General features: G+C 52.4%; 1 protein-coding gene across 1 annotated transcript in view; it reads right to left on the minus strand.

Annotated features, from left to right (window-relative positions):
- The window catches only part of ADAMTS14 (ADAM metallopeptidase with thrombospondin type 1 motif 14), a 92,435-nt gene that overhangs the window by 59,453 nt on the left and 14,046 nt on the right, over nucleotides 1-18,936 (minus strand). The window contains exons 3-4 of the mRNA XM_060097439.1: nucleotides 8,078-8,234; nucleotides 2,215-2,405 (exon numbers count right to left, since the gene is read on the minus strand). Of these exons, the coding sequence (XP_059953422.1) occupies nucleotides 2,215-2,405; nucleotides 8,078-8,234 (348 nt within the window). The remainder of the gene's footprint in view (nucleotides 1-2,214; nucleotides 2,406-8,077; nucleotides 8,235-18,936) is intronic.

An 18,936-nucleotide genomic window follows, 5' to 3' on the forward strand; every position in this document is an offset into this window, starting at 1 on the left:
CCAGTGGTAAAGAATCCACCTTCCAATGCAGGGGACGCAGGTTCGACCCCTGGTCGGGGAACTAAGATCCCACATGCCGCGGGGCATCTAAGACCGTGCGCATCAACTAGAGAGCCCGCGTGCCGCAACGACAGAGCCCATGCGCTCTAGAGCCCACGCGCCACAACTAGACAGAAGTCCGCGTGCCACAATGAAAGAACCCACATGCCGCAAATAAGACCTGAAGCACCCAAAAAAGGGACACTCGAGAGGGTTGGTGTTTTGGGGTTTTGACTTGCCCCCACGGTCAAAAGACAGGAAGGGGCGGAGCCAGGCTGGTTGATTTCAAAGCCCACGCTCTTGGCCAATCCACTAGCGTTCCTCCCCACGCAGTACTGTGATCATTGTGATTGGCTGCACGTCCGTCCGTCACAGCCTCCAAGAACCTTGCATGTTAGACTGAGTGTAAGTTGATCCTATCGCAGCCCTGGCCCGCCTGCAGTCACCTTTTGGTCTGCATGAGAATGCAGCCAGCCATCTTTCTTACAGGCCTCAGGTCAAAGGACCCTAACCTTAAGGCCAGTGGAGGCCCATGCAGGGGCTGGAAACTTTGGCTTTCTAAAGAGGCCCCACCTGGTACAAATGAACTTATTTACAAAACAGAAATTGAGTCACAGATGTAGAAAACAAACTTATGGTTACCAGGGGGGAAGGGGGAGGGAGGGATAAATTGGGAGAATGGGGTTGATATATACACACTACTATATATAAAATAGATAACTAATAAGGACCTACTGTATAGCACAGGGAACTCTACTCAATATTCTGTGATTGCGTATGTGGGAAAAGAATCTAAAAAAGAGTGGGTATTTGTACACGTATAACTGATTCACCTTGCTATACACCTGAAACTAACTCAACATTGTAAATCAACTATACTCCAATAAAAATTTTTTTAATAAAATAAAAAATAAAGAGGTCCCACCATGTATATATATCTTCCTTCTCAGCTCTTATGTTCCGGATGAATGTTTACGATGAGCTGTCGAGCTGGGTCTCCTGCAGACTCCAAGCTGAAGGCCCTGCCCTGTTGTCTCCTGTTGATGGGGTGTTTGCCTCCTCCTGCCTCAACTCTACAGCACCCTAGTATTCTGAGCTGGGGCCTGACCCCCACATCACCCCTCCACCTGGCTTCATAACAGAGGGCCTGAGGTCCTGCTGGGTCTCCCCAGCATCCGGCCGAGGCCTGAGCAGTTTCCACCATAGGTCCCACTTGCGCCTAGACCGATCCCCATCCTCCCAGAGCCACAGCCGCAGGCGCCTCTGACAAAGGCCTCTTGCCGGAAGAGAAACAGTGCAAGCCCAACCCTGACGCTTTCACCCTCCTTTCCCCTGGTCTCCCTCGTCTCTGCCCCTTTAAGGTCAGAGGTGCCCAACGGTAGCCCACAGGCCAAATGTGGTGTGTAAATAGGTTTTATTCAGCATTCACAGTGGGTTTTTTTTATTTTAGCATTTTTAAAAATTGGGTGTTTCACTTAGATACCTCAATTTAAATTTTCCATATAAAAAGTTTTTTTTTTAAAAAACAAAACTGTCTGCATTTCTGACTTTTCTTTTAAAAACTGGCCTTTCTGTGACAAGAGCCCTGCATCTCAGCATGAGAGCCTCCAGTGGCAGCTGAGCAGTGACCACCCACTTTGGACAGTGCATGGCCTCTCTGCTTCACAGTCTCAAAATTTGCCCATGACCCTCATTTTCCCTGCCCGTCTGATCTCTGTGAACACCCAAGGCCCACCCTGGTGGCCTGGGATCCCCCCTAGCAGATGGACAGCTCACTAGCCAGTCTTCCCAGCCTGGGATTGGGCACTTTCTCCAGATGATGAATCTCAGGGAAATCCCTTCAACTCTAAGGCAAGTGAGGCCCCCGGCCATGCCTGACCCAGGCTCTGAATGTGTCCAAGCCCAGAAGCCACTGGCCATGGGCTCTGGTTTGCCTGTAGGCACCTCAGCACAGGCATGCACAGCTGAGACCAGGCTGAGGCCTGGGATGGACGTCATGCCTGCTCAGGCCCATCTCACCATGGAAATCGCTGTCCAGCTGGACTAAGGAGCAGGCAGTGACTTCCCCAAGTCTACCCAGAGAACACCAGGCCCAGGAGAAACTGTCCATCAGACCAGCGCCGGTGACCCCCACCCCAGCCCCTGCCCCCAGCCCCGGGACTCGGGGACACTCACGATGTTCATGAGGGTGAGGACGTAGTTCTGCACGTGCTCCTTCCCGTGGAAGCGCACCACCGAGTCGTCCACCGCCAGCAGCACCTCCATGCTGTAGCTGCCCGGCTTGGCATGTCGCCGCTTCCGCTCTGCTTCTCCCAGCCGGTCCCCCACCAGGCCCAGCAGGTTGGGAAGGTCACCCAGGCCAAAAGCTAGAACCGGGACGGGAAGAAACCGAGGTCAAACCCACATAAGGGACTGTCACCGTGACGCCGCCCACGTCACGTGTGCCCCTTTCCCTGCCTCTGAAAGCCAAGGCAGCATGAGGGTTTGTGCCATACCAGGTAACTGGTGGGCATGAGCCCTTTCCCCGGCATGAGGACACGGCGAGTCTCTGAGGCAATGAAGAGCAGAGAGGAGAGAACTGGCCCGGGTTCCAGTTCCTACTCGGTCCCATCTCCCTGTGCACCCTAGCCCAAGCCCCGCTGCTGCTCCAGGCTCCCCTCCCCTGCTGTGACATGGAGAAGGATAATCCTTGATCTCTTGCCCCACAAGCATGCTGTAGAAATCAAGGGTGGCACTGGGTATAAACATCTAAATAAAGGAAAAAAATTGTGATGTTACCGTGGCCTATGCGGGGCATTTTAGGGACCCCCGGAGCATGCCCTGTGCCCCTCAAATCCCTCCCAGTCGCTGCCAGCAACTCCAAATTTCACCATCACAGCTTTGGCCTTTTGGATGAAAGCAAAATATTGATTTCTTTAACCAGCATTTATTAACTTGTATGATGTTATCTAGGAGTTGTCGAACTTTTTCTGTAAAGGATCAGATAGTAAATATTTTAGGTTTTGTGGGCCTTCCGGTCTCCATCTCAGCTCTGCAATTCGACTGTTGGAGCATAAAAGCAGCTACAGACAATACATCAACAAATGAGTCTATCTAGGTCCCAATAAAACTTTATTTACAAAAACAAGTGGTAGGCCACATTTGGCCCATGGACCTTAGTTTCTGACCCTTAATCTAATCCAATCCAATCCAGTCCTTACAACAACTCTGTCAGGTTATCGACCCCATTATACAGGCAAACAAACTAAGGTTCAAAGTAGTGTGTCCATGTCTGTCTGAATCCAAAGGCCTTGCTTTGAAACATACTGCTACTTAGAAAGGTAACACCTCAAGCAGTTATCAGTCATTTACACCATAGCCTGAATAAGGACTGGAGCAACATCTGTTGGGGCGGTGGAGTGAGGGTGCATGAGGACACCATAGGGAAAGCTATGAAAGCAGGACAGGAAGCTGAGGTCCCTCAAGAAAACTTCAACTGAACTTAATGACTTTCCTGCCATCCTACCCTGAAGCTCTGATACTTGTGCACTGATTTCTAAGACTATTCATTTATCCACCGCTATTTGAGAACCCCCCACCCCCAAGACTGGGCCAGGGGCTGAGGCTGTAAAGATGCCACCACTATAATCCCAGCGTGTATCCAGAGGTGTGGCTGCAGGAGGGTCCCCACACTTCCTAGAAGGGTTGAGGGTGGGTGGGTGATAAAGGCAGGGCCCTGTCCTTGAGTCCCCCTGCCTAGTGCAGGTGACAGATAAGAAACCAGATGGTATCAATAGAGTAACGTCAAGGGCTATAGTAGGACTGACTAGGGCAGGCTTCCACACCGAGACCCACACCGGGACTGGGGAGCTGGGGAAGGCTTCTGGAGAAGGGCATATCGGAACTGGCTGGCGGAGAGCAGGAGACAACCTGCTGGAACGTGGGGAACACAGGGCCCCCGAGCAGGGGGAGCTGCGCCTGCAGCATCTATTGTGAGTATAAGGAGACCCCGCCCACAGTGTGGGTGACCCTCAGGAATGAAATCAACAGACACCCAAGTTCTGCCTCTAAGCCTCCATGCACATGGGTACTTCAGGGGCTGAAATCTGAGCACGGGGCAACAGAGCAGCACAGGGCTCCATGTCACTGCTTCTGTTTGCCCTTTGGTTAGTAATGCTATCGTGCAAAGGAAGGAAAGCACTCGATTTAAGAGTTGGGAAAATGGGGACTTCCCTGGTGGTCCAGTGGGTAAGACTCTGCGCTCCCAGTACAGGGGGCCCGGGTTCGATCCCTGGTTGGGGAACTAGATCCTACATGCATGCCGCAACTAAGACTCCGCATGCCGGGCTTCCCTGGTGGTGCAGTGGTTAAGAATCTGCCTGCCAATGCAGGGGGCATGGGTTTGAGCCCTGGCCCGGGAAGATCCCACATGCCACGGAGCAACTAAGCCCGTGCGTCACAACTACTGAAGCCCGCGCGCCTAGAGCCCGTGCTCCGCAACAAGAGAAGCCACCGCAATGAGAAGCCCGTGCACCGCAACAAAGAGTAACCCCTGCTCGCTGCAACTAGAGAAAGCCTGCGCGCAGCAACAAAGACCCAAACGCAGCCATAAATAAATAAATAAATAAATTTATGGGGAAAAAAAAAGAGTTGGGAGAATGTATGGCCACTGGCCTAGTGGAGAAACCAGAAATGGGCAGCCGGCCCTCTGAAGAACGCAATGCACAGCCTGGTGAGCAGGGCTCAGGCTGGTGTCCACCCTCACTGCCCCTGAGGCCAATGCCTCTCTCTCTGCAGGTGACACTGCACCAGAGCTCCTGGTGGCCCTGCTGTCTGAGTCCAACAGTGAGTACAGCAGCCCAGAGACAAATTCCTGGGAGGGGAGAAGACCCCCAGGAGGGGAGGAGGAGGGGCAAGGGCTCTCTCCATGGAGTGAGTAGAATCATAACAGCCACTTCCAACACATGAGCAGTGCCCGGAGGTTTCAGCACTGCAAGTGAAACGGGGAACTTGACCCCTCACAGCTCTCCCTGCCAGGCCTGTCAAAGGGAGGCTCAGAGAGGTTACCTGACTCATCTCAGGTCATGCAGCAAGTTGATGGCAAAAGGCCAGAATGTAAACCCAGACCTGCCACTCCCCATTATCACACCCTAACCAGGTCCACCCAGGTTTCTCTCTCAACAAAAACAGTAACGGGGGCCTCCCTGGTGGCGCAGTGGTTGAGAGTCCGCCTGCCGATGCAGGGGATACGGGTTCGTGCCCCGGTCTGGGAGGATCCCATATGCCGCGGAGCGGCTGGGCCCGTGAGCCATGGCCGCTGGGCCTGCGCGTCCGGAGCCTGTGCTCCGCAACGGGAGAGGCCACAACAGTGAGAGGCCCACATACCGCAAAAAGGAAAAAAAAAAACAGTAACGGGCATTGGGGAGGGCCTGCTAACATCAGCTATAGACCCTGGAGATGTTCCAGTCACACCCTCTTTTATGTGTCTCTCATCCTTTGGCCCAGATATAGGGAATCCTCAAAGTGAGGAGGGGTGAGGGCAGCAGGTCACTGGGAACTTTCAATGAGCCCACCCAAGAAGCCCCGTGAGAATGTAAAATGGTGCAGCTGCTTTGAAAAACAGTCTGGCAGTTCCCCCAAAAGTTAAACACAGTGTAGTCATAGGACCTAGCAATCCACTCTTAGGTATATATGCAAAAGAATTGAAAACATATGTTCACACAAAACCTTGTACAAGAATGTTCATAGCAGCATTATCATAATAGCCAAAAAATGGAAACAACCCAAATGTCCACCAACAGATGAACAGATAAACAAAATGTGGTCTCTCCACAGGATGGACTACTACCCTGCCATGAAAAGGAGTAAAGTACTGATACATGCTCCAACACCGATGAACCCCACATGCTAAGTGAAAGAAAACCAGTCACAAAGGCCACAGACTGTATGATTCCACATATAGGGGAGGTCCAGAAGAGACAAGTCTCTAGAGAGAGAAGATCGATTGGTGGTTGCCAGGGGCCTGAGGAAAGGAAAACGGGAGTGACAGCTAATTCATGGGTATCAAGTTTTTTATGGGAGTGATCGAAGTGTTCTAGAATTAGATAATGGTGATGGTCCCACAAAATTGTGATTATAGTAAAAAAAAAAAAACTCAAACTGAATTGTATATGTTAAAATGGATTTTCTCTCGATTAAAAAAAAGCAGCAGCAACCTTAAGCCCCAGCCTGGCCAGGGGATGAGCTGCCCTGGCGTCTGGCAGCCCCGGCCCCCAGCCGAGGAGCCAGAACTCTGGCAACAGGCACATATGGCCTGTTGGCATCCAGGTCCCAGGGACCTGGATGGTGGGAAGGCGGCTACAGAGCAGGACTGAGGAAAGGACAGCATTAGGAGCATGGGAACGTCCAGGGCACAGCCTCCAAGGTCAAACCTTTCATCTTAACCAAGATGTTAAATGGAGACAGCCACATCCAGAAACACTTCACAAACGGGGCTCAGGTGCAATGCTGGCCTTAAATTAACAGAGTGAGTGAGTCACAGGTTTTCAAGAAAGTCCCCTATCACCCTTGTCTTTCTAAGGAAGGACCCACATGGGCCAAGGGCATGACACCACCCACAGGCCCACAGGAGGTTCAGCCAAGCAGCCTGATGAAAGGGAGTCAAAGCAGCATTCAGGGCCTGAACCGCACCCTGAGCTCAGCGGTCTCGGCCTCCCAGCCAATGACAGTGGTGGTGGACTGTGTGGCCGGTTCCAGGCTCACAGCCCTAGAGTAGGACTTCCCCAAGGTCTCTCCCTAGAAGGGAGGACTTACGGTCTTACGATTCAGAACTGGCCTCAGATAAAATGGAGCCCGAGGGAGATCTGTCATTCCTCTCAGCCATGGTGGTGGGAATGGTCACCACCTGCTCCTGAAACCCTCCCCAGCCGCCCCCCCCGAGGCTCCGCCCAGTCCCTCAGCTCCCTCCCCACCCCCCACCCCCCGCCACCAGGCCTGCAGAGCCCTCCACCATCGCAACATAAGTGCAGCATCACTATGAGCAACGGGGAGAGCAGCTGGGGCTTCAGAGGAGGCATTATATGTGGGGACAACTGGTTTCCAGGCATTCCTTCACACTGGGCCCAACACTGCCAGGGCCCAGGCAGGTGGGTGTGGCCACTCATGGCCAGATTCCACCCAGGGTCTCATGTCTTAGTGGCCAAAGGGGCTTCGAGACAAAGCTCAGTCAGACTATGAAGTCAGCACGGGCCCAGGACCAGCACAGGTCGCATCCACTCCTTCATTCACTTAACCACATGTCCTGAGTAGGCATGCAGACCGGGGTACAGGCTCCAGTGCTGGTCACTGGGGTGCAGAGACGCCCCTCTCAGGGCTCTCACCCTAACATGGCAGCAGTTACCTTAATAACAAGACCGTGATAAGAGCAACCATTCATCAAACACCTACAACGTGCTAAGCTCCATGCGGGGATTTCTATACACACTATAATACACACAGCCTTAGAGGTAACAATGATCGCCCCCACTTTACAGATTAGAAAAAGAGGCTCAGAGATGTTAAGTAACTTGTTGGGGTCACACAGTAGACAGTGGTGGAGGTAGGATTTTTAAATGGTCTGTTGGACAGAGCTGACCCTGGTGGCCTGACCCCAGGCAGTCTCCCTAGAAGTGCCCTAAGAACCTCCTTCCCGTGGTTCCCAGGGGCTGAGATGATTTTCCCGGGGCGGGGTGGGGAAGAGCTAACTGCAGCCATTCCACCTCCTGCCTTGGCAGAGAAACAGCCTTGCAAAGCAACACTGAGCCCCTCAGAGACTCTGGAGTCCCAAGGACTACAGTTCAGGAGACTCAAGTACCCTTCTGGCCCCCAACTCCAGCCTGTTACGGTAGCCCCTAAAACCCAGTGGCATTTCTCTGTTGGTGCAGTAGGTCTACATGGCCCAGTCCCATTACACAGCTGAGAAGACTGAGGCCAGGAGTTGAGAAGTTCAGGCCAGAAGTTACCTAAAAACACCCGCGAGGTGCGGACGGAGGTAGAGCTCGGGGCCCCGCCCACAGCCTACCTTCATTGTGCAGGTCCCCGAGAGGCTCTGTCCACGCCTGCCGGACGACTTCCCGGCGGTACACCACGTGCATCCTCCCGCTGGCCTCTGTCTCCTGCTGCCCCCGCTCCAGGGGCTCAATGAAGTAGTCAGTGCTGTCTGTGCGGATGAGGCCTGCCTGAACCAGGGGCACAGCGAGCAGGAGGAAAGAGGGGGAGAGAGAAGAGATGTGAACACACGGCAGAACGGGTGAGTGTGTGCGACTGCAAACAAGTGTGACTAAACGAGTACAGACTATTCCTCTAGGGGCTTGGGGGGCCCTGGGATGCCAGCAGGGACATGGGAGGGGGTGTCAGGGGGCCAAGCAAGGGCTCCCATGCCCATTGCAAGCAGAGCAGATCCACTTCCACTGTGTTGTACACTCATGGGGTTCCACGTAACATTTCACTTAAACAAAGGGTTCCAGTGCTTAAAATGGCAGGTCACTGTCACAAGGACTAGGCACACACACCAAAGCACCCCAAAGCACTATCACTATCCTGCGGATTTGCCTTTATCTACAGACAGACAAGAAGGGCAAGTCCTATCAGTAAAGGTTAATTATCCCTAGGTGGGCACTGGACCCCAACTCCAGTACAAAGCGCTGTTATTTCAGATGTAAAGCATGTGTGCATACACACCAGGGAAGGCAGCTCATGTTTGCTGACGATAAACGAGCCAGGACAGTGCCCCAGGAGTGTGTGCTCTGTTTTTACTCTAATTTTTCGCCTGCATCAAAACAGGCCCTTAAAAAAAAAAAAAAAAATCAAGTGTTGGCCTTGGAAATAAAAACATAAAAATATAACCTTGGGCTTCCCTGGTGGCGCAGTGGTTGAGAGTTCGCCTGCCGATGCAGGGGACACGGGTTTGTGCCCCAGTCTGGGAAGATCCCACATGCCGCGGAGCGGCTGGGCCCGTGAGCCATGGCCGCTGAGCCTGCGCGTCCGGAGCCTGTGCTTCGCAACGGGAGAGGCCACAACAATGAGAGGCCCACATACCGCAAAAAAAAAAAAAAAAAAAAACCTTGGCCAAGCCCAGCCAACATGTTATTAGGTCCCAATGAAGGCAATATTCACAGGGGCCAATGAAACATATAACTGGATGTGTGTGAATAGATGTGGTACAGGTCCCCTACCTACCAGCCACACATCAGCTCTATAAAGCAGTAAGAGACACCCATCATGGTGCCTGGAAAATAGGAGGCAATCCTTAAAAGATATATACTTGTTGAATTCCTTCACTCATTCAACAAATATCTTTGGAGTGCCTACTACATACCAGCCCTGAGCCAGACACTGGGAACGCAGCTGTGAACACAAAGCAGGGAATGAAGGAACCATTTTTATAAACCTTCCCATTTGAATAGGAGCTGCCTCTTTTTAAAGCAGCCACTACTGTGCGCAACAAAATTCCACCAATTGTCCCACCTCAGCCTGTTCTGAGCTGGCTTCTTAGGGAACCCCCTTCAAGGCTTCCTGAGCACACAACACCGAACTCCCAGCAGCAGCCCGTCTTCTTCCTGTCCCTTCCTGCTATGTCTCTCCATCAAACTGCAAACACCATTTTGGATCAAATCCAAGATGGCCTTCTGCTCCAATCAGGAGGCCAAAAGACGTTCTAGGGAAAATAGCCAGCATTACCCGAATAACTTTGGGGCTTCCCAAGGTAACCATTTTATCAGGTGACACTCAATTGTCTGCAAAAGTTCTGGTCTGCTTACTAAAATGACAATATCAAACTCTATATTAAGCACTGGTCCTTGCATTTAGAGCGCTTTCTTTTTTTTACTTTTGCACCTGCCATGTGCCCAGGGCAGGGAGAAACAGATAAATAAGGCCCAGCCTCTGGCTGTGAGTTGCTCATTGTCTGGATGGAGGGGCCCACAGAGGAGCAGAGGGCATCCAAATTGTTGGGCTTGGCGCACCTGCGGATATACCTGAGGGACAGGTATCCATCAGGCTCTCGGTTGTAACGGGCAGAAATTCAACTTGAACCCCCTTGGACCAAAGTGGAGCGTGTTGGCCCCTGGACAAGCCATGGCAGGTGCAGGCACTGGAAGTGAGGGGCCCAGTGCCCTCGGCTCCCTCTCCACCCTCCTCACGGGCCGCTCTGCATCAGCTTCATTCTCCCGGGCAAGGCTGTGTTCTTAGAGGCACATCTCGGCTCTGATACCACAGACAAGCAGGCTTTCCTTGCATAGTCCCATCTGGAACAGCCCAAGGGAGACTGTGGTTGGTCCGGCCTGAGTCACATGGTCACCCTGGGACTGGCAGTCTCCGCTCGACCTCCACAGCCAGCGGCAGGGTAATCAGTGCATCGGAAGAAGGGAGAAACCGACAGGGTAGCAAAAGAAACCTACGTGAGCTGGAAAGGGCACAGCAGGTAGGGGACCCAGGCACAGGTGTGGAAGCAGGAAGGGCAGTGTGGGGCTGGGGAGGCATTCAGGCTCGTGGGCAGAGGCTGAGCCAAACCTGCCTAAGTGATGGCCAAGTCGAAGGGCCTCTGCCACTGCGGACCCGCAGAGCCCGCCGAAGGAAGCCGTCTTCCAGGGTACACAGGGCTGCAGGATGGGAGGGCCCAGGACATTCCCCCCAAAGCTAGTGCAGCTCGGCTGCCAAGAGAGACTCTCTGCCAAGCCCCACGCCCATCCATCCCATCCCAACTTGTGTACCCCTGTCTGATACCCAAGGGCACTGTTGCCACCCCACCGAAGCCCCCCTGGACCAAGCCAAAAAAGAGACCTTCACAGCACAAGTCAGACAACCTGTGCTTCATCCAGGCCAAACTCACACAAACCCAGGCTCACTGAGGGCTGTAGCTGCTCTGTTTCTTTCTGCCCATCACAGCTCTGCAAACAGCCCGGCAGAGGAGAATTCTCCAGACCAGGGGCCAGGAGACTCCATTCAGCTACCGCCCGCCGCCCCCGACACTGGGTCACTTGATCACAGGCTCCCCACTTCTGGGACTTGGTTAACCCACTACACAGGAGGATTCTTCAGAATCTGGCATTCCCTGCCTCATCACCCACTGGGTCCCTGTGGCCACCAGACCTCAGTGCCTCACATGAGGGATGCAGGTTCCAGAATGATGCGCACAGCATAGGGCTGGGCTGCAAGGTACTACCTTCCAGCCCACCCCTCCCTTTCAAGATGGCCATGCCTGCCCCAGTCTGAGGCTTCAATACCCTGACAACATCCCCAGTCAGCGGACCTCTGACATTTGCTTGGATGCCTCCAGGGACAGGGAGCTCCCTCTCTCAAGATATAACCTATTCTGTGTCACTCATAATGGCTTCCTGAGTTGAAACACACTTCTCTACATTCCACCCTTTATGAACAGTCTTATTACCACTGCTATTAATATACAGTACCTGCCACTTACATTTACACATCTTAATTCATCTTTATGACAACCCTAGGAAATAGGCACTAATATTGGACTCATCTCATGGATGAGGAAACAGAGGTTCAGAATGGTTAAGTAACTTGCCCAGAGTCACCCAGCAAGTAAAGGACAGCACTAGAACAACAGCCCAGCTCTGCGTGGCTCTTAAACACTAGAGGCTCTATCACCTCAGGCCACCCGGGCCCTGCTCCTGCCCTGGGGGCCCACTTGGAGCATTCTTTCCTAGTCCCGACTGCCTCTGGTCTGGCCTGGCAGAGCAAGGCTTCAGCACACAGCCTTCGGAAGAGCAGACCCCTCCCACTGCCTGGTGACCACCCTCCACGCACACACCTGAAAGGATTCTCACCGCACACACCAGTTCTCCTCTACCAGACATGGAAGCCCTGGGATTCCCGGGACTGGTCTAGCCCCCATACCCTCAGCCCTCTCCCCAGGGGAGAGTTCAAAGAACCCCTATTTTTCCACCCAGTGAACTGTTTAGGGCAAAGACCCAAGCCCTGTCATATGCAAGGGCTAGGAAATAAGTTTTAAAACTAGGAAATACGTTTCAAACCTCTTTGTAACTGCAGATCCCACCAGCCCCACCTCCACCCCACCCCCTCACTGGCATCCAGATCAGAACCTCCCTAGTGATCACCCTCATCTATTTAGGGCATCACGTCCAGGCCTCGGCAGTTCTGGGCCACGTCTGGGTTCCCTCTTGGCCTCTGAGACCCTCCTCCTGGAGAAGGGATGGCAAGGCAGGCCCGGCCACCAGATCAGGAGGCGGCCTGGGCCAGTTCCTCCCCGCGGCCCTCCGTTTCCCCGTCTGCACCAGGAGAGGTTTGGCCCACGCTCCCCTCCGGCGCTGCCCTGGCCAGGAAACCAGGCACCGCTCAGGGCAGACAGACTGGCAACGGGAACCTTCTGGCTCTCTGCCTCCTCACCAAATTACTCCCGTCTCTCAATTTATGAGATGTTTATATTTCTGACAAGTGGTGGCTAATTTTAAGCACTCAAATCAAATCAAATTTCTGTATAAGAAATCAAGAAAGGGGGAGAAAATAAGTTCTGGTGGAATGGAAAATAAATGTCAGCTGTATCTGTTTTCACCCATAACTTGTTCTTCTGGAAACAGTAAATAAGTAGGAAATATATTCCAGAAAGATCCTTCGTGCAATAAAAACAACAAATAGCTGTTTATATCTAATTGAGCCACATACTATATAGGTCTTCAGGTAATTTCTCCAAATGGAAACCCACTAGTGGGCAAGCCTGGCCCCCTTGGCCCTGCTCTAGACCCTTTAATACGGCTGCTCCTGAGGACTCTTTCCTGGAAGGTGTGTGGCTGAGGGAGGGGCCTGTTTGAATTTTCCAACATGGCTGTGACAGTGTTTTGGTTGCAAAGGTGACAGCTTCTTCTGCGGCTTCATCCAGAGGCCTTCAGGCCATGCTAACTAAGGTTTTCCAGTCGAGCTTCCCCTCAGGAAAAAACCCCAAATCCAGAGTGTAATTCCAGGGCACCTGAAGGAGACAGGTGACGACAGGGTAGGTGACTGCTGCCTTAGAAATCACCTGTGTCCCGCCGTGGGTCATAATTGAAGAGTTCAGTTGGTTACCAGCAGCGGTCTGTCATCAGGGTGAGGTCCCAAATATTTCAGCAGATAACTTGAAGTCATACTATTTTGAAATTCGTATGTATGTGGGAATGTGTATATATAAACATGTTTATCCTAAAATTGCATGTACTTGCATGTAAACTGGGAGGCACAGGTAAAACGAGCCAACAAACAGATCAGGGAGGCCAGAGATCGAGATCCCAAAGGACACCTTGGACAGTGCAGAAGTCCAGACTTGGACAAGGACAGGGGTCCATCTGTGCTGAGTCAGGTGCAGAGACAATAAGCAAGGACCCAGCCCGGGTCTGGGAAAGGGGAATCCCGAGCCCCCTTGCTGCCCCCTCAGATTGGCCAACCTTTGTCAAATGCCCAGAAGGAGGGCCCATTTCAAGATGGCGGCTGCAGTGGAGCCAGCTGAGGTATGGGCCAGGTCTCCCCTTCCTTCTCCTTCCAAGGCCGGCCTATGTGGGGCCTCCCCGCAGCAGGGAAAGCAGAGCAGGCCACCCCCAACCCTACCATCCTGCCACCTCCCAAGGAGAGTGCATTCTCTGGCCTGAACTTGTTCTGGAAATTCCATTACGAGGGTTTTACTGCCAGCTATGCTGTCTCAGGTTCTAGGCTTCCAGCAAATTCAGATTGAAACTGTTCCACTGGAGGAAACAAAAGTAAACCCAGCAAGTGGAGGCTGGATGATGCACACACTGGGAATGCCATGAGAATCAGAAGTGGCTTCCACTAGGCTCGCCCCCAACAGAGCCACCTACTTCTATCCCCAGCCACTGCCAGCCAGGCTGACTCCGAGATCACATCACCTGCTACAACCTCAGAAACCCTGACTGCGGGTGTCTCCTCTCCCCCCACCATCCTGCTCACCTAACTCTAGCACGCTGGCTCCAGCTACAATTAAACTTCATCAAGACGTCCAACACATGGCCCCACCACTTCACCACTGTCAATCCCCCCTCCAGGTCCTCACTTCTCCTCTCACCGCCTTGGACTTCTCGATCCAGACACATAATAGTTCTTGTGCAAACACCCATAACTCTCTCCTGCCTTTCCCTCCATCCTGCTCTCCCAGAGAAGCCTCTGCCCTGGTTCAACCCAAGCCGCCACCCACTCCACGTCTGCACACTGATGGAGAAACGCACACGGTGCCCACTGGTCTCCCTTGGAATCGTTGACATGTATTGATAAGTGCACTTGAGGATCTCCCATCTGTGAAATTCCCTCCCAGCCCTGTCCAGCGACTGCCAGGGTCTCTGCTTCCCTTCACAGCGGAAAGAGTTGTCCACACTCACCGCCTGCACCTCCATGCCTCGCCTCTATCCACACCACAGGGGCTTCTAGAACCACCACTTCCTGGAAACTGCTCTCATCACACTCACCTGTGACCTCATGTGGCCAGAGCCGGAAATCACTTCTTTGTCCTGGTCTCACTCAGCTCCTCCAGCCACACACACATGCTCCCTGGGGATTTCTCCTGATCCTATGGGGATTATGTATTTGCAGGTAACTCCAAAATTACATCCTCAGCTGTGACCCCTCCCGAAATTCCATGTAAGACTGTCCAACGGTCTCCTTGATAGAGACCCTGGGCTTCCGCTGGGCACCGCAAACTTTAAAGCAGACCTACTCCTCCTCCCCATGCCTCCCCCATCTCAGCAAATGACACTATCTTTTTCCCAGTTACTCAAGCCAAAAATCAAAGGGAGGGGTGGGCCCAGGGGTTAGGTTTTTTTCAAGTCCTTCCACCTCCCCAGTGGTTCTGTTAAGTCAGTTCAACTGAAAGACACACCCAACATAACCTGCAGGGACCAGACCCTCTGAGGGATCATCCTGGGCCAGTGCCTCTGATTCACGACGAACGTGAGGGGGCCAGTGCCACCCCATATGCCCCCATAGCCTGAGACCATCGTTCTCTCTCTCAGTAGGTCTCTACGAAGCATCTACTGCGTGCTGGGCTTGGGGGGTGGTGTGCAAAAAGATATGAAACCAGCCTCTGCTCTCCTAGTGAGGGACTTGCATCTAATATAGGTAAAGAACTCTTACTGCTCAATAAGAAGAAGACAACCCAATTTAAAAATGGGGAAAGAATCTGAGTAAACATTTCTCCAAGGAAGATATACAAACGGCCAATAAGCACATGAAAAGGTGCTCAACATCATCAGTCATTAGGGAAATGCAAATCAAAACCACAATGAGATACCCCTCATACCCACAAGGATGGCTAGAATCAAAATGTCAGACACTAACAAGTGTTGACAGGGATGTGGAGAAATTGGAACCCTCATACATTGCTGGTGGGAATGTAAAATGATGCAGCTACTTAGGAAAACAGTCTGGCAGTTCCACAAAATATTAAACAGAGTTTCCATATGAGCCAGCAATTCCACTTGGTATAAACTCAAGAGAAATGAAAACATAAGTCTACATAAAAAACTTTACACAAATGTTCACTGCAGCATTACTTACAGCAGCCAAGAAGTGGAAACAACCCAAATGCCCATCGGCAGATGAATGGATAAACAAAATGTAGTGTATCCATACAATGGAATGTTATTTAGCCATAAAAAAGAAATGCTGAAAAATACTACAACATAGGTGAATCTTGAAAACATTATGCTAAGTGAAAGAAGCCAGTCACAAAAGGCCACATATTATACAATTCCATTCATTTGAAACTCTAGAATAGGGCAATCTAATAGAGACAGAAGATAGATTAGTGGTTGCCGGGGGCTGGAGTAATGGATCCCAGCCGGGGGTGGCGAGAGGGGGTGGAGAGAGGGGGCGGCGATAGCTAAAGGCCACAGAGCTTCTTTCTGAGATAGTGAAAATGTTCTAAAATTGAACATGGTGATAATTACACAACTCTGGGCATATAATAAAAATCCACTGAATCGTACACTCTAAATGGGTGACTTACATGGTATGTGCATCTCAATAAAGCTGTTAGATGACAAACACACCGGGAGATAAGAGATAGGCACAGAGATGACATATGCACAGGAACAAGAGACACACATGCACCCAGATGACACACAAAGGGGTGACACACACACAGACAACACACATGCACTCAGACGACACACATGCATGAGGCGCGCAGGCTGCCCGCTACCATGGAAGCGTGAGTCAGCACGGCTGGGATGAAAGCCTGCGGACGCTGACATTCCACATAATTCAAACCTGATGTGGAAGCCCCAAGCCACAGGAGCTCTGCTGGAGGCTGGGCTGCCAAGGCCTGGGCCCAAGCCAAGGAGAGTCTGAAAGCTGATTCATGCCGAGCTGCAGCCTTGGGGACAGGCAGGAGAAAGGAGCCCTCGGAGGATGGAGCCGAGAACCGCCAGGTTCGTCCTCAAAGGGCAACGCACGCCCCACACGGGCGCAGCGGAAGTCCCAGAAGGCCCTGAGGCTCAGACGAAGCACAGGAAATGGAGAGCCTCCACCAGCTGGAGGCACTTACCTGGGATGAATGCTTGCTGGCTCCGCCCACTTCCCAGGGTCATGACCTCTGCAGGCCCCATACCCTGGGAGGTGCTGGGTGAAAGGCTACTGGGGCCTTGGTGGGCCCAGCCCATTTGTAGCAAAGATCCTTCTCGGGGAGAAGCAGCATGGGGCTTGTGCTGGGTAAATGCAGAGACTCTAAAGCCAGAATCCCTGGGTCCTGCTACTCTCAAACCACGGAATCTTGGACAAGTTACTAAACATCCCTGTGCTTCAGGTTATAAGGGTACTGATCTTGTGGGTTGCTCGGAGAAACATACATAGAGCACCGAGAGCTGGCAGCAAGGACCGTGTAAGTGTCCGAGTTTGCTGCCATGATTATCACAACCAAGATTCCAAGTGTGCCAGTGGTTCATGAAGGGAGTGCTGGGAGCAACATTCTGGAACCATGGATGGTTTGCCCCTAAGTCCTGGCTCCACTGTGACCTGGCTTTGACCTGCTCAGATCCCGTCTGTACACGGGAAGAAATCCCTGAGAAAAAAGTACCAGTGGTTAAGCATCCTTAAAGGGAAAAGTCCCTACCAAGAAAAGCCTGATTCACAGGAATTGTAAATGTGAGAAAGAACATGGGCAAACCAAAGGTTGGTGAAAATGCACCACCTGGGTGTGAACTTGTAGGCAATTTCCTTCTCTTTAAACATTTAGGTGTTTTCTAACTTTTCTATGATCCCCCTATCTGAAAAGAAAACCTGATTCTGCACAGAATGTCTGCCTGCTACAATGAGCAAGAAAAAATTGTATAACAATGACTTTAAAACAAAGTTTAAAAGAAGGAAACAAACCCAATGTAACCCTCCTTTTCTGTCATCCAACCTCCCTGCAAAGTGATGCAGCAGCTACACTTGGGAGTGAAATACCTGTGGCTCTGTCCCAGCCTGGACCCTTCCCAGCTGGGTGACACTCTCCAAGCCTCAGTTTCCATGCCTGAAACGAAATGAAATGATGTAATGAAGGGGACATGCCCCCTGTTGAGGCCTGGCCCACAGCAGGTGTGTGGCCTTTTCCTTTCTTTCCTTCTTCGGACTGGCTCTCCTGGTCCCCCAACTTTTCTGTCAAACACAAAGTAGACTTTTCCAGGAGGCTACAGCAGTGGGTCTTACCCGTAGATGTCCATTAGGATCACCTGGGGAATCTGCAGACTGGCTGACGCCCAGGCCACACCCCAGACAAATGAATCACATCTAGGGAGATGGGGCGGTGGTGGGGGGGGCGGCGAGCATCAGTATTGTCTCAAAGCTGCCCAGGTGATTCTCACGTGCACCCAGGGCTAGGAACCCCTGGTCTCAATTATAGAAGCTCCCAAATGATGTAATGGTACTAAATGGAATGTTTAAGTGATCATCCATGTTTCACAAAGAGAGCAGTATCAGCATCAGGTGTTCGACCAGAATTAGTCTGTCATAATACAGGAAATGGGCAAGAAAGAGAGGGGACAAGAGGACAATGAGTATACACCCTGACCAAGGGGGGGCGGGGGTGGGGAAGGGGAGTCCGGACAGACCGGGTGACTGCACACCTCTTACACTGTGAGCATCTCCCCTGGCTGAGCATGACCAAGGATCACCTGGACCACACGTGATCTGTGCCTTAGGTGCTATCTTAGAACCTAGCCACCCCCTGCCCTTAAGGTGCCACTCCACTGTGAGTGAAGCGTAATTCGCCAAAATTGCCCTGAGCTGGGTGGGTCCGAGAGGTGGGGAGGGAGGCTGTGATCTACTGGGCGGCCAGTGGCCAGTCAATGATGTCACTGCCCTCCCAGCTGGGAGCCCACAGTGCAGAGAGTGAGGACGATTAACAGCGACATCTCTACGCTGCTCCTGCTGCTGCAGGTGGCGACCGAGTCTATCCTCTGGCTCTGCAGGGAACAGAGTTGCTTAGATCTTCCTGCAGCTCTTCTTCAGGCTTGGCAAATGTTCTTACAGGAAGGTTGTTTGCTTTTTATGACACCCCTCCCTGCCCAGTGACAGGGGTCCTGGCCCAGCGGCAGGGCAGGGCCTCACATGCAGGTGCTCAGAGAGTCCCGCTGTGCTGCAAGTCCCCACCCTGGAGCCCAGCCAGAGTCAAGGGCAGACCTTGCCAGGCTGGCAGCCACCATTAATTTCCATTCCCTACGCCCAGGAGCCAAGTGGCTCTGAGGCTTCCCCCCCTCAGTCACCACCATGGACGGCCCACCAAGCTTGGGCTGGGAGCTCCACCCGGCTCCCTGCTTGGCCCAAAGTCCTGGCAGCAGCGGAGGCTTCAAGAGAAGGGAGACAGGAAGCAGCCCTCAAACGCCAGGAGGCGGTGTAGCTGCCAGGCCCTGAGCTGGGGAATGGTTCCCCGCCTCAAGGCCT

The sequence above is a fragment of the Mesoplodon densirostris genome, chromosome 1 (genome assembly GCF_025265405.1).
Source record: "Mesoplodon densirostris isolate mMesDen1 chromosome 1, mMesDen1 primary haplotype, whole genome shotgun sequence".
Taxonomy (NCBI): Eukaryota; Metazoa; Chordata; class Mammalia; order Artiodactyla; family Ziphiidae; genus Mesoplodon; species Mesoplodon densirostris.